Source organism: Carya illinoinensis, chromosome 14 (assembly GCF_018687715.1).
Source record: "Carya illinoinensis cultivar Pawnee chromosome 14, C.illinoinensisPawnee_v1, whole genome shotgun sequence".
Classification (NCBI taxonomy): domain Eukaryota; kingdom Viridiplantae; phylum Streptophyta; class Magnoliopsida; order Fagales; family Juglandaceae; genus Carya; species Carya illinoinensis.
The window spans coordinates 28,812,227-28,828,511 of NC_056765.1; the positions used below are offsets into that span (position 1 = coordinate 28,812,227).

The 16,285-nt window shown below is 37.5% G+C and overlaps 1 protein-coding gene across 1 annotated transcript; it reads left to right on the forward strand.

Annotated features, from left to right (window-relative positions):
* The first annotated feature begins 670 nt into the window (after positions 1 to 670).
* On the forward strand, positions 671 to 15,763 carry LOC122295065 (E3 ubiquitin-protein ligase KEG-like). Its single transcript, XM_043104092.1, has 16 exons — positions 671 to 1,578; positions 3,100 to 3,468; positions 3,546 to 3,773; positions 5,326 to 5,451; positions 5,561 to 5,897; positions 5,999 to 6,156; positions 7,550 to 7,707; positions 8,292 to 8,413; positions 8,576 to 8,710; positions 11,525 to 11,649; positions 11,833 to 11,937; positions 12,030 to 12,263; positions 12,870 to 13,206; positions 13,360 to 13,548; positions 13,671 to 13,976; positions 14,101 to 15,763. Exons 1-16 carry the CDS (start codon positions 836 to 838, stop codon positions 15,331 to 15,333), a joined length of 4,905 nt encoding a protein of 1,634 aa, XP_042960026.1. The 5' UTR covers positions 671 to 835; the 3' UTR covers positions 15,334 to 15,763.
* Positions 15,764 to 16,285: the final 522 nt, after the last annotated feature.

Consider the following 16,285-nt stretch of genomic DNA (forward strand, 5'->3'; position numbering starts at 1 on the left):
AAATTACTACAATTAATAGAAATCATATATCAACAATAAAAGATTGATAGTTTTGATTCTCAACTAAAAGTACTATTTTCAATATATTCTACTATTATTTATTATTTTATTATTATTTTTTATCTATTTTTTATTACTATTAATTATTTTTTATTATTATTTAATTTCTATTATTATTTTTTATCTATTTTTTTATTACTATTCACGATAATATTCCTTACTATTCAAATCCAACCTTAACTATCAAATGTCATATTATCCATTTTTATTTATCTTGACAGTATTAATTAAATTAAGATAAAAATTATTAATTTGAGGTAATTTAAGAACTTTTAATAGTTTGAAGAAAATTTATTTTTTATTAATATTTTAAATAACGAAAAATAATAGTTATAGTTATAGATGCAAGTGATATATAATTACTTTAAAAAAATAATTAAATATAAAAATCATATGAAATAAATTTAATTTTTAATAATAAATAATTTTTTTAAATAATTATATAATATTTATATATTTCACAGCTATACTATACATTACATATATATTTACGCATTTAAGAGGAGGAGTACGTAGAAGGCTGGTCCCATTCTATTATTTCTCCCCCATCCCTTTTTGCCGTCGTGGCAAGGAAAAAAAAAAAAAGAAAAAAAAAAGAAAAGGAAGCAGAGTTCATACTCACCTACCGAGGCGTGGATTATGGAACCGTATAAAAGGTCCAAGTCCACCTCCCCTCCCCCATCGTCTCCCCCGGTTTCTTTTTCTTCAGAATTCTCTCCCAACCAGAAAAGTCTTTTATTTTTCACAACCACTCCGATTCCATCAACCAAGCGCCATGCGGAAGAATTCTCCATCTAATTCGAAGAAGAAGATCCGGATCCCCAGCTGCTTAATCTGCCAGACTCCCTATGACGAGGACTCCCACGCCCCTCTCTTGCTCCAATGCGGTCACTGCTTCTGCAAAATCTGCCTCTCCCGCATCGTCCCTCCTTCCTCTTCCTCTTCCTCTTCCTCCTACTCCGCCCCTCCCAAACCCACCCTCCTTTGCCCCAAATGCCGCCACCCATCCACCGTTGGCAATTCCGTCCTCTCCCTACCCAAGAACTACTCCCTCTTTCCCATTCTCTCTGACGAAGATGACTTAAGCGAGGAGGAAGACGACGGATCGGAATCGGAATCTGCACCGCCTCTTCCTCGTAGCCCGCGCTGTCGAAGTGGGGGCACCGGATTGGGCAGGAGTCTGTGTTTGGATCACGAGATGAGGTTGATCAAGAGGATCGGGGAGGGGGCTGGGGGAGTCAGAGCGGAGAGGTGGTCGGGGGAGCTAAGGGCTTTGAGGTGTAGGCACAAGGTGATGGTTAAGTTGGTGGAGATTGGGGACGTGGCGGACAGTGATTGGGTGGAAGGGGAGCTCGAGAAGCTTCGGCTTTCCTCGACGTGGTGCAGGAACGTTTGCGCGTTTCATGGGGTGGTAAAGCAGGGCGATCGTTTGTGCCTCGTCATGGAGAGGTGTTACGGTTCGGTTCAGTCCGAGATGCGGCGCAGTGGTGGCCGCCTCACTCTCGAGCAAATCCTTAGGTAAAACCTTATCTTTTCTTCTAAGTTCTAAGCCTTCGACGTTTGTAATGAGAATTTTCGCTCAAATCGAATTTGCTGGTTGGACAAGTTCAAGCATAATATTCATTTGTGTGTGTATGTTCAGAATTTTCTCATTTGCGTATATATTTTTCTGTGTAACAAAGCTTATAAACTGTTAGCATGAAGCATAATCTTTTGGAAATTCTAATTTTCGAATCTTCGATGTTCTTTTTACGAGTTTAATTATTTTAAACTTATTCGGTGTTATTGCCGAGCCTAGTACTTTCTTCTTTTTTCTAATTAAGTGTTGAGCTTAGCTTGTGTGTGGGCGGGCACAGCGTTTCTTTTGTTGATAAGTAAGTTATTAATATTAATAGAAAGCTATTAGGTGCTACCCAAGTGAAAGAGTATACAGGAGAGATTACCTAAACGACAGGAGAAAAAAGGAGTAAGAAAGCCTTGAGAACTAGAAACAAAGAAACATGAGCACTCAGCCAAATATTATCAAGTTCTGAGAAAGAACTCTTGCAATCTCCAAATATTCGATAATTTATTTTCTACCAAATACACCACATCAAAAATGACAGATTTCCCGTCAATTACACTAATGTAGATTATCAACTGGCCCTTCCAACACATCAAAACATCTATTGTCTGTTGAGGCATTACCGACTGTAGCCCAATCATGCTGAAAATGGAACTCCATAACGCATTGGCTACATTACAGTGAAGCACGAGGTATCAACCATTTCCCCAATTTTATTATTATTATTATTATTATTTCACATATAACACTAGTAAATCACTAAAACATGCTACTTCCTAAGATTCTCTACGGTGGTAATTTTTCCCAATGTTTCCATCCAAACAAAGAAAGCTACAAGTTAAGGAGCCTTCTTCTGCTTATTTTCTTCTATGGGAGAGAGAAATTCTCATATGATGACAAAGCTTGATAATATGATCATGTGTTATGTCCTCAAATTAGCTATTTCCACATTATCATACCTTTGTATATCTTAATCTGGAGCCTTGGTGTTGAGAAGAGGAATTTCCATTGAGGTAGCTCATCTCATGTACCGGACAGATTTGCTTGTGGAGGAGACAATTCATTTGTGCCATAAATGCCATTGATAGAGCTACCGATAGAGCTATCAATGTTAGTTGCAGTTATGACAGATATTTTAGGCGAGGCTTTTGTGTGAACCTTGAATCAAATTTCTATCTTATGTTGATAGTGGGTTGGTGGATTATTGTGTTTTTTTTAGTCTGTCCGGGCATATGTCCGAGTCATAAATTACGGTTCCATATCTTATATTCTCATTATAAAATTGCTTGGAAAATAGTTAATTGAATTCCTTCTTCTAATTTGCAACAGCCATTCCTTCTTCTAACTGGATTCATTCATCCTTATAACTTATTAGGATCGGAAATTTTTTTTTGATAGGTTTAGGATCGGAAATTACTTCTAATTCTGCTTTGTTTGTTGGTATCATTGTTTTTGTTCGAATTTCTTAAATGCAGATATGGGGCAGACATTGCACGTGGAGTGGCCGAACTCCATGCAGCTGGAGTAGTATGCATGAACCTGAAGCCATCCAATTTCGTCCTGGATTCAAATGGCTGTGCAGTGGTTTCTGATTATGGGCTTCCAATAATCCTGAAGAAACCTTCTTGCCGAAAAGCTCGACCTGGTCCAGAGGCTGATTGCTCAAAAATGCACTGGTGCATTGATTGTACATCGCTGAGTCCACATTACACAGCTCCAGAAACTTGGGAGCCTTTAAAGAAGCCACTACACTTATTCAGGGATGATGTGAATTATATATCAGCAGCGTCAGATGCCTGGAGTTTTGGTTGTGCCCTAGTTGAAATGTGCACTGGTTCCATTCCGTATGTGTTGTACTCCTTTTTCCTGTAAATTTTGAAACGTAAAAATTCTCTTTACTTACCTAAGATGATGTGTGCAGATGGGATGGTTTAAGTGCAGACGAAATCTATCGTGCTGTTGTCAAGGATGGAAGACCACCTCTACAGTATTCAAGTGTTGTAGGTGTTGGGATCCCTAGAGATTTGTGGAAAATGATTGGAGAGTGCTTACAGTGCAAGTCATCAAGAAGACCAAATTTTAATGCAATGCTTGCTATATTTCTTCGCCATTTGCAACGAATACCTCACAGTCCCACAAGTTCAAATAAGTACGTAATCCGCACTTTCCACCTGATGTATTTATTCTATTTATAAGTGAAGTACCATTGTTATATGTACATTTCTTTAAATATTATCCTCTGAAACTACTTATCAAAAAAATATTATCCTCTGAAACTCTCCATATTACACAATTAAATATATAATAGGAAATTGGAACTGCTAATTAGTAGGTGAAGTTGTGGAATAAACCAGGGTACTAATGGAGCCATTAACTAACATGTCTTCTATTTACGAGTTTTGTGCTGCCATAGGTTATGGAATCACCTGCTTATGGAATCATAACTTGATTCTCTAGTCTCGGCCATCTGTCTGCGGGCCTTAATCTTCTGATCTCAATGACTTGTATTCAAAACCATCAATAGCTTAATGTTGCAACCTTTAGCTCAGTCTAATTTACAAAAACAAGGCCTTAAGAAGATTTCCTAGAAATAACACAAAATAATCATAGCAGAAATAGAGTAGGATTCAATTTGAACAACAAAATGTTAAATCTAGGCTCAAGGTGTGATATCCCATATAATAAGGATAAGGATATGTGGTGAATGAGATCCCACATTGTTTGTAAATGAGAAGTTATTGCTCTTTATAAGGTTCCAATGGAGCTCCAATTGTATCATTGACTAGTCCTTTTGGAGTATAGGCTATGTGGTTTGTGTCGTCTATTGGAGTGTTACAAATGGTATCAGAGTTTATTCTAACCAGAAATGTGACACTTGAGCCGTGCCACCAACAATGGACAGGCTCGAGGAGAATTTCGGGAATTTAAGGAGGGTAAATTGTGATACCCATATGATAAGGATAATGATAGGTGGTGTATGAGATCTCACATTGCTTGGAAGTGAGAAGTTCTTGCTCTTTATAATGTTCCAATGGTGCTCTTATTATATCATTGACTAGTCATTTTGGAGTATAGGCCATGTAGTTAGGGTCTTCCATTGGAAATGTGATACCTCATATGATAAGGATACGGGTAGGTGGTATATGGAATCCTATATTGCTTGGGAAGGAGAAGCTCTTGCTCTTTATAAGGTTCCAATAGAGCTCCAATTGTATCATTGACTAGGCCTTTTGGACAATAGGCCATGTGGTTTGGGCCTTCCATTGGGGCGTTACACAAGGAGTCCCAAGAAATATTCACATCTGAAATTTTGTACAACAGATATGATTAAGCTGCTGACAATAACTTAAAAAAGGCTGCATATAATAGAAATTCATGATCCTAAAACCTCATTCTTTCACCGCGAATGTAGTAATAAGTCCAACCATCTGAACTCATTAAAAGGTCACATGGTAGCACATGACCTTTCTACGACACCACAGACACAATAATAAACAGGACTATCATAGGCATCAAGTTAAATACTAATTTTATGCTAGCTAGGGGTTGGAGGAAGTGGACCAATGAGCTTGCTTTGCTCCGGGCATAGATATTTCTGCATCATATATGCTGCAAAGATGGAATGTGAATATATATGTTCTTACCTTGAATTTTAAAAATTATGTTGTCTGGATATATGAAGCATTCTTTGTGGAATCCAGTGAACTGGCTAATGGTTCTGGAATAGATCTGTTGGAACGATCCCCTACATCTGTGCTGGACATTTCCCTTCTTAAAAGCAACTATCTGCATCAACTTGTGTCTGAAGGGAATCTGAATGGTGTTAGGTCAGTCCATTTTCATACACACTACTTTTCTGCATCAGACATTTTGTATGTATTTATGGATCATTGTCATTCTTCCAAACCTCTGATCTCCTCTTCTCTGCATATGCAGGGATCTGCTTGCCAAGTCTGCATTGGGGAACAATAGCAGCTCAATCATTTCTCTGTTGGAAGCACATAACGCTGAGGGTCAAACCGCTCTGCACTTGGCCTGTAGACGGGGTTGCCCGGAGATAGTTGATGCTATCTTGGAGTATGGTAGTGTTGATGTGGATGTCCCAGATGAAAATGGGAATCCTCCAATAGTGTTTGCTTTAGCAGTTGGGTCCTCTGAATGTGTACGTGCTCTAATCAGAAAATCAGCTAATGTCTTATCTAGATCAATGGAAGGCTTGGGTCGATCTGCTGCTCATATTTGTGCATTTTATGGGCAACCTGTTTGTATGCGTGTAAGTTGTTTTCTTAGCCAGCCATGGGTTGAGGTCACAGTATTCTTTTTTTCTTTTTTCTTTTCTTTTATATTTTCTCAAATTCTCAATAACAAGCACAGGAGTTACTGTTGGCGGGAGCTGATCCCACTGCAGTGGATGCTGATGGTGAAACTATACTGCATATCGCCGTTGCCAAGAAATTCACTGAGTGTGCTATTGTAGTGCTGGAAAATGGGGGCTGTAAATCAATGGGTGTCCTAAGTTCAAAAGATCTTACGTAAGAATCAAAGCTGTGAAACTTTACTATATGCTTTACCAAGACATGGATAGTATTTATTATATTCAAAATGGTGTTGTTTAACATGTCGTCATAACTATGGAAGTCTGAATGTTGTAATGGCTATAATGGCATAAAATCGCTATGTTCTAATAATAGTAGACACGATCACTCCAAAAGGAAATAGTTGTAGATCTAAAACATAAAGTATTTTCGTTGTTGACTGTCTTGGTGAAGGTTTCTTCCTTTTCCTGTACTTTTGATTAATTGGTAGCTTTTTTTTTTCTTATAGGTATAAGAGATTTTATTCCAAGTAAATAGGCATAGCCCAGTACACATGAAGTATAAAAGAGAATACACCTAAGTACAAGCTAAAGCAAAACAGTACTAAAATAAAGCATTACAAATATCCATATCCCCTGCAAGATTGTTCACCCAAAAAATTTGAAGTACTAAAGAAAAATTCCTAATTCCCCCCCCCATTGTGCATTCACAATCTTTGAAGATAGTTTATAAGATAGATTTATTGGTAGCTTATAAGATAGTTTTTTTTTTCCTTGTATAGACATATAAATATTAAGTATTTGAAGATTTTATTATTACTTTTTTCATGCCATTCATATTGCTTTTTTTCTTATTGGCGTAATCAACATTTGTAGCATGGGTCTAATAATGTTTGGAAAGTGTGAAATATTTTCTTTGATTTTGAAGATTTAAATTGATTGGAGATCAACCAGGAATTCTAGTTTTTAGGCAAGTATATTAGGGCATTAGGTCTTTAGAAAGCTAGAACTATGTTTACAGTATCTTTTTTTTTTTATAGGTAATTTTTTTTTTTTATTAATATTAAAGAAGCAAGGCATTGTCCAAATACACAGGACTTTACAATATCTAGTTTAGGCTTATTCTTGTTTCTTCTTTCTGGAATTGGGGTGTAGATTTTACAATATCTAGTTTAGGCTTTTTCACTGAATGGACGATATGGTTGAGAGGCTGCTATCGGTCATTGAATGTAGTATTTTATTCCCTTCCTTGGGTCTTCAAATCTCAAATATCAACAATAATTAAAAGTTACATCGTGGATGTACCCTATGTGCCTGTCTCTCCTACTCTCCATTCATGTGTAAGCAAATACTAATAGAGTAATGATATACTCACAATAATAACAGCAACTTTACCACTAAGACTAATAGCATTTTTAATGAAACTGTGCAATATATGTAGTCATGTGCAATAGGTGTCTGTCTTCTTTTGTATACTTCTCGTATTCTTGGGTTATGCCCATTTCTCTATTGATATAAATAAAATTTTTACTTCTAAAGAAATTATTTTTATCATTTTGTTGTTTGTTTCTCTCAACAGATGAATGATAATTACCCTTTTGTTATTTCAGTCCTCTGCATTTGTGTATATCAACTTTAAATGTTGCTATAGTTAAGAGGTGGGCAGAAATTGCATCACCCAAAGAAATTTCTGAAGCTATTGACATACCAAGTTCAGCTGGAACTGCACTATGTATGGCAGCTGCTATAAAGAAAGATCGTGAGACAGGTAAAGTTGATTGTCAGAAATTTACTGTTGTCAAGCACTGTTGATTTCTTATAATATTGATCTTTCTATCAAATTCAATATGGACCTTTTTATATTCTTCTAAGTTCTCGAGCTAAATTAGGAACATCTTTGTTCTCTGCAAATATGTTATCCCCTGTACTTTGTTTTATGTAATGGGAATAAGTCTGTTCCAATCTAATATGCAATGGAAGCTGCAGCTTGCCTTCCTTTTAGTGTTGTGGATGGCCGCAACACATGCTGATAAATTTATTTTATGGCCTTCACATCTCAGGACCTAGATGACTGCTTCCCTATTTTGAACTCCTGAGCTCTGCTCAGACTAAGGTCTTATGATGCCCTGGCATTGGTTTTCACAGCATTTAATATGTCGTACAAAGCTAGTTTTACATGAGACCTGTTACTTGAATTGGGTTAAAGATCAAAAGCGTATTTATATGAAACCTATTCCTTTATTTTTCTGCTGAGCAAATGTGTCTGCTGTACCTGGGATGAGAGTTATTTTTCTTTACTCTGTCTAGTAAATATTGTATCACTTATGTTTTTAATAGTACTACTCTTTGTAGAGGGTAGAGAGCTGGTGAGAATACTGCTTGCAGCTGGAGCAAGCCCAACTGCCCAAGATACACAACAATTTAGAACGGCTTTGCATACAGCTGCCATGGCCAATGATGTTGAGTTGGTTAAGGTGATTTGATGGGCTTCTCTACCATCTCTGTGCTTATTTTAGTATGTGTGTGTAATTAGTGACTGTTTTAGTTATTTAATTCTTAAATGGAGTTTCAATTTACTGAAATTACTTTTGGCACTGGATCAATAACTTTATAATGGTTGCTTTGCTTTTTTGTAGATCATTCTTGATGCTGGAGTCGATGTGAACATCAGGAATGTGAACAATACGATACCACTTCATTTGGCATTGGCAAAGGGTGCAAAACCTTGTGTTGAATTACTATTATCTGCTGGAGCAGATTGCAATATGCAGGTTGGTCCTATAGATTTCTATACCTGATGTTACTGCTATTTGTAAAATTTTGGTGAAAACTTAATCCCATTGTTATATTCGGTTGCTGCGGCATCTTCAAAATAAGATCATTGTTTCCCTCCCTATAGATCACATCAAGCAAACCGGGATCATCTTCTACAAGGTCTCATTGTACTGACTCTCAAACAATTTTAACAACCCAGCAAACTGTGTACAACCCAAGGAAGGCACTAGCAACATCTGTGCTATAACCCCAAAAAGACCAGTCAATTTGAAGCTTTCTAAATTCACTTGTAAAGCCTATTTTCATGTAGTAAGTAGCCAATGTAGGGCTTGGCACTCTTGATCACCTTTTATAACACCCTTTTCAGAATGCTAAAAGATCTGCCACTTTTCTAAGGTATTACCCAATTTAGCCTGTACAAATTAAACCAGCTTTCCATGACATGCCAGCTGTGTCACAGTGTAGTAATAGATGATCCACTTATTCCCCAATTTCTCGTCCACATGCTCAACACCATTCTACCACCATGGCATGTCACTTTCCCAGTTCCAACATGCCATGGTATGGATAGGCATCCAAAAAATGAAGGCTGCTTTCACTGGGGCCTTGCTCCTCCAAATGGTCTTCTGTCCCATAAATGGAAAATAGCTTCCCATAAAAGGATAGGCATGAGCTCTTTTTCTTTGAGCTACGATCTGAGTTTTATTTGCTTCTTGTTTATAACTTTACTTTTGAAATATGTATATGAGAAGAATCTTTGTACTAGTGAATCATCCAAGGCTTTCCTAAATAATGCTACTTGTTGGAGGAAAATGTACCTTTGCCAATTATATTCTGAGCACAGTACAGATACATTGGATTCTTATGGATAGTTGTTGCACATGTCCTATAATTTGGAAATTATTTTTATACTAGTGTATGCTTTTGGCATATGCATATGCCCTGTTTAGGGAAAAATGTATCAAGTTGGCTTTATTATTGAAAGATAGACAGTCCACTTGTAACGAGACCAAATTCAACTCTTGATTTTCATTACAGCAGTTGTATGTAAAGAATAACTTATGGTTGTCGCGTCTATCATAAATCTCTCTCTCTCTCTCTCTCTCTCTCTCTCTATATATATATATATATATATAACATATGTGCATGAGTGTGCGCTTGTATGTGTTTAGCAACCTTGGCCTGATTCCATTGAAATGGTTATCTTGTTAATCTTAGAAGTGTCACTCATATCAAACGACTCAGCTATAGTACCCTAGTTCCTACCAAATTTAGTGACCACTTGCATCATGCCATGTCTGCATGAATGAATGATAAACTGTCACAATTCCAGCCTAGGAATAATAAAACAAAAAGAGGACTCACCATTTAGTGAGTCCCATTTGGCATGTAAAGTACTCATAAAAGAATGGTGTGGACATAAAACTATTTTGATTTAACTAGGTCAGTTATTCAATTGCATTTGAGTTTCTTCATGACAAAAAATCATTTGACAATGTTAAAATAAAGAGGACTGCAAAATATTGGTCAGATGTGAACAGCAGTGTGATTGGTCCTGATCACTTTGACGGGCATCATCTAGACATCCACCAGTAGAAGAGCCAACTCATATGTAAATATTTTTGTTACAATTCTCATGGCCAAAACCTGGTGGTATGGACTGAACTTGATGCCTTTTTTCTTTAAAAAGAAAACACTTAAGAAAAGACCTTGTACTCTTTCAGCTGTATTGGAACTTGAATACTGGGCCTTTTGCTGTTTCAGCTTAAATAGATGCTTCTAGAATTGCTCTGATCACTATGGAAGCTGCTAAATAGCTTTTTCACAGTTATGGAGAATGCATTTACATAATGAAAAGGGTGTTAAACTTGCAAGGTTATGAACAGGTTGGCATGCTTCTCTATGTGGTAGCTACCTCCTTGTGGCAAGCAGTTTTTAGCCTAGGCTAATATGGGTAATGCCTAGATGGGTGGTGGATCAATTAGCATGCTGAAAGGACAGTACGAAAGTGATCATGACAAGACCTTATGGAAAATGATCCCGATTTGCTTAACGTGGTGTGTATGGAGATAAAAAAAAAGACTAAAGTTTCAAAGATAATAGAAGGACCATGGAAGAACTCAGCTTTTTTTGTAATTCACTCTACCATTGGATGAAAGCCCACCTATGCCTTCCTAGCTTTAGCTTACAGGATATTCTTGATCTCCTCTCTCTCTCATTAGATGTATTTGAAGTATACATAATGCTTTTGTTTCTTTCTTCTTGAATGTTAATAAAACCTATCTTATGAAAAAAATAACTATTCTCTGTTGTAGTGTTTATTATCATTTTTTAAAAATCTAACGAACTTTTATTTCTGACAAGAAAAATGATATATATATTTTTTTAAATCTGGTTTGTTGAAAAAATATGTGGTCAATCACATCCAGACACAGATATATGCTTAAGTTTGATAATGATATATTATTTATTTGTAATATGAATCCATCTCATAAAGAAGAATTTTGTTTCTGATTATATTAAACTCCTGCCTTTTGAACTCCTTATGGTTTTACATGAAGTTGTGAATGTGGGATTGGATATGAGAAGTGTCCATATTTATCATTGGCACAATCTGACATGCCCCACCTGATTTACTGTCTGGGATAGCTGTACAGATCTACAGCATAATCTTTATGTAACACTAATATAATTTTATCCCTCAAATTCTGTAATTAAGTTTGGTATGGAAGGTTAATTTGTATCTCAAGCTTTCTTTGGTATGTAAGGCTTGTCTATCAACTGATGTCTTTTATGGCAATCATAATCAGGATGATGATGGTGACAATGCTTTTCATATAGCTGCTGATGCAGCAAAGTATATACGGGAATGTCTTGAGTGCATCGTAGTTATGCTGCAGTATCCAGGTGCTGCCCTTGAAGTAAGGAACCACAGGCAAGTATTAGCTCATTAGAGTTGTTTGATTCAGTTTTCTTCTCAAAAGGATTTTTAAGATTCTTGGCTTGTACATCTTCAAGTAAATCATACATGGTTAAAGCATTGTTATCAAATGTGATGCTGAGTCAGTGAGTTGTGCTGAATAAATGTTTGAGAAAATCTATTTGTGACCGATAACAGTGGTAAGACACTGCGTGACTTACTGGAAGCCCTACCACGAGAATGGATTTCTGAAGATCTTATGGAAGCACTTATGAGAAAGGGACTTCATCTGTCTCCAACAATGTGAGTAACTGATGGTATGATACTACAGTTAGGTTCCTTAAAGCATGTTAAACTTTTTATGGACTCATTTTGTATTTTGATTGATATTCTAGATTTGAAGTGGGGGATTGGGTGAAATTTAAACGAAGTGTGACAACCCCCGTAAATGGCTGGCGAGGTGCAAGGCATGGGAGTGTTGGTTTTGTACAAAGTGTCCAAGACGGCAACATCCTTGTTGTATCATTTTGCACTGGAGTAGCTCGTGTCTTGGTCAATGAAGTTATAAAAGTCATCCCTTTGGATAGAGGACAACTCGTGCAACTTAAGGCTGCCATTGAAAAGCCAAGGTTTGAGTGGTGCTCCATTCCTTAACCATCTTCAAAATTTAGGCTTCATGCTTCATGGTTGCCAATCCTCATCATAGTAAAGTCATCACCACTAATTGCCATGACCTAAGGACATGATAAACTAATCATATGTGTGTGTGTGTATATATATATAAAGGACATGATAAACTTATCTGTGCCATACCCCAAAAGGGCTATATAGTGCACACGAGTACAGTGCCATTGCAATCCAGACCACACAATCAGGAGTGACCATAATCTCTTAAATCTCTGACCTTGTCGTTAAGGGAACTTGTATTTCATTGCCTGTCCCCGAGCCCACTTGGCTTTACCAGGTTAGTTGTGATACTATTTTTCACAACTTAAAATTCATTGATTATATATCTGCAATACTCCAAAATGACAAATAACAATATGGGCTTTCAATAATCATGTCGGAGTTAAGCTATTGTACTCAGGAAGCACAAATAGTTTCGTTTATCCATATACCTTTTATAGAGATCAGTTTTATGTTTACTTCAACCACTTTGTTTTTAAAATAATGCCTGAAGTCACTTGAAGTTTTAACTATTTCAAAGTTTGAAGAGTATACTGTCATGTTTTCAGGTATGACTTGCGTGGACAATCACGTGACAGCATTGGAACTGTCCTGTGTATTGATGATGATGATGGAATCATACGAATTGGATTTACTGGTGCATCTAGGGGATGGCAGGCTGACCCTGCAGATTTTGAAAGGGTTGAACAGTTCAAGGTTGGTGACTGGGTTCGAGTTTGCCACAATCTGCACACAGCAAAGCATGGTTTTGGTGCTGTCATCCCTGGTAGTATTGGGATAGTTTATGGTATTAGACCTGATTGTAGTCTTCTGATAGAATTTAGCTACTTACCAAGCCCATGGCTTTGTGAACCAGAGGAATTGGAGCCGTTCATCCCATTCAGGGTTAGGAAATTTTTCTCTATGTAGAAGTTAATTTTCATTACCCCCTTTCCCCTTTCTTCCTTGTCAAAAAAGGACAAAAAAAAAAAAAAGCTCCATTTCCCTTTTGCTTTATTTTTCTCTTCTTAGAATTTAATATGTTGTGTACACATACAGATTGGTGACCAAGTATGTGTAAAGAGATCTGTTTCAGAACCCAGATTTCCTTGGGATGGTGAGACGCATCATAGTGTTGGAAAAATAAGCGACATAGAGAGTAATGGTCTTCTGATAATTGATATACCAAAACGGCACATACCATGGAGGGCTGATCCTTCAGACATGGAAAAGGTGGAGAATTTTAAGGTAATAACCCTTCTTTAATGGTAACTTGTATACCAATATACTTAAGAAACATCTATTGAAGCTTAGAGTTAAAGCTTCAAGGTAATATCCTTTCTTTATTTGATACATTCCAAAATGAGCAGGTTGGTGATTGGGTTAGAGTTAAAGCTTCAGTACCCTCTCCAAAATATGGGTGGGAAGATGTCACCAGGGACAGTATAGGAATAATTCATAGCTTGGTGGAGGATGGTGATATGGCCATTTCATTCTGTTTCAGGAGCAAAACTTTCTCTTGCTCCATGACAGATATGGAGAAGGTTTCACCTTTTCAAGCTGGAGAAGAGATCCGAGTGATGCCATCTATCAATGAGCCATTACTTGGGTGGTCAAATGAAACTCCATCTACCTCAGGGAAAATCACAAGGATTGACATGGATGGGACCCTTAATGTGAGTATGCTTTTTTTTTCATCATTTTATTATTCTTGGTATTAGTTTTCTGTTGTGAGGTGTGCTGGTAATTGTTGAGTTCTTCAAATTAGTAATAGAGAGTTGCTTCTGAAAATTTTTCTAGGTGAGAGTTGCTGGCAGAGTGAGCTTGTGGAAAGTTGCTCCCGGTGATGCAGAAAGGTTATCGGGATTGGCAGTTGGTGACTGGGTTCGGTTGAAGCAATGTATGGGAACAAGACCAGTTTATGAATGGAATACCGTTGGGAAAGACAATAAGTTCAATTCTTCCATAGCAGTAGTTCACAGCTTACAGGATTACTCTTATTTAGAGTTGGTTAGTTGTTTTCGTAAGGGTAAATTCATTGCTCACTGCACAGAAGTTGAAAAAGTTGCTCAGATAAAAATTGGGCAGCATGTTCGGTTCCGTGCTGGATTGACAGAACCAAGATGGGGGTGGAGAGATGCTTGCCCCAGTTCAAGAGGTGTTGTAACTGCTGTAAGTGCTAATGGAGAAATAAGAGTTTCATTCTTCAATTTGTCAGCTTATTGGAGAGGAGATCCTGCAGATTTTGAGGTAGAGGAGATGTTTGAGGTTGGAGAATGGGTAAGATTAAATAATGATGCCACTGAATGGAAATCCTTGCAACCTGGAAGCATTGGTGTTGTACAAGGAATAGGGTATAAAGGAGATGGGTGGGATGGCACCATCCTTGTTGGGTTCTGTGGAGAGTCGGAATTATGGACAGGGCATGTTTCCGAGCTAGAAAGAGTGGATAGGTTTGCAACTGGGCAACGGGTGAGGGTGAAATCCACTATAAAAGATCCGCGATTTGGGTGGTCAGGTTACACACATGCTAGCATCGTTTCTCTAACAGCAGTTGATGCAGATGGAAAACTAAGGACATACACTCCTAATGTCTTGAAGGCATGGATGCTTGATCCATCAGAAGTGGAGCTGGTGGAGGAAGAGATGTTAAAAGTTGGAGATTGGGTAAGGGTCAAATCATCTGTGGTGACACCGGTTTATCATTGGGGAGAAGTGACTCCCAAAAGTGTTGGTGTGGTTCATCGCTTGGAGGAAGGGGAACTTTGGCTGTCGTTTTGCTTTATGGAGTCCCTCTGGATATGCAAGGAATATGAGGTGGAGAGGACGAGAGCATTTGAGGTAGGTGACATGGTCAGATTTAGGGAAGGATTAGTGACACCTAGGTGGGGATGGGGAATGGAGACACATGCTAGCAGGGGACAGGTAGTTGGAGTGGATGCTAATGGGAAGCTAAGAGTTAAGTTTAAATGGAGAGAAGGCCGGCCCTGGATTGGAGACCCTGCTGATATTGTTCTTGACGAATTTCTCTAGAGGGGGGGATTCAATGGAAACTTAAACCATATGTTGGCTAAAACCGAGGATGTTTTAGTTTGGAGATGCTGATTTTGCCTCATCATGCTATAGAGCAATACAAAGATGGATTCGAAATCACTGCCACATAAGTAGCGCATTAGCGGCAAAGTTCATCCTGCCTTGATGATATAGATGCCAGTCCAGGTCATTATATTTTTATTTAATGATAATAGATGAGGTTGATCATGAAACAACAGGGCGGGCGGTGCCTGTTACGTGGGCTGAATTACCTTGTCTAGATTTATCTATCATTAGATATTCTGTAGATTATCTGATTTGTAGGTGTGGAAGAGCATAGTTGAATAGTTTTTTGTAAATATCCACTACACAGATAATGAGTATTGTAGATGCTAATTCATTTCAATAAAATTGTTCTGGTTTTTCCTTCCTTCCATAGATCATAATCACACCATCAATCTTCCCATTTAGTAGAATTTGTCGAATTACTACTGTCTTCATGTCTGTCTAAATTTTCATGGAAATGGGTGAGAACAGCTCTGGAGAAGGAACTGTACGTCTTGCTGCTGATATGCTGGGTTTGGAGTTGTCTAGTTTTGCATCGACTTGTACGTGATGAACATCTCTTTTTCTGATTTGTTGCACATTGGCTTTGCCTAGAGTTCTCATTTTGTTTTTTGTTTTGTTTTTTTTTCCTTTTTTTTTGGCTCTAGGCTTTACTAATAAAGTCTGCAGGAGGATTTTTGTGGCCATTTTTCCCCTCATTCCAAGTCAATTTTGTTGTGTTTGGCACTAGCATAGAAAAGTTAAGTGATGGGAAGAAATGTGAATAACAACGGAAGGAACAAAAAAAAAAGGGTCTACTTAAGCATTTTTCTTTTAATCTCAAAGGTCTCCATTTGTGACGATCAATGTCTAATTTAATAGACATCTCATCTTCTTTTTCTTATTT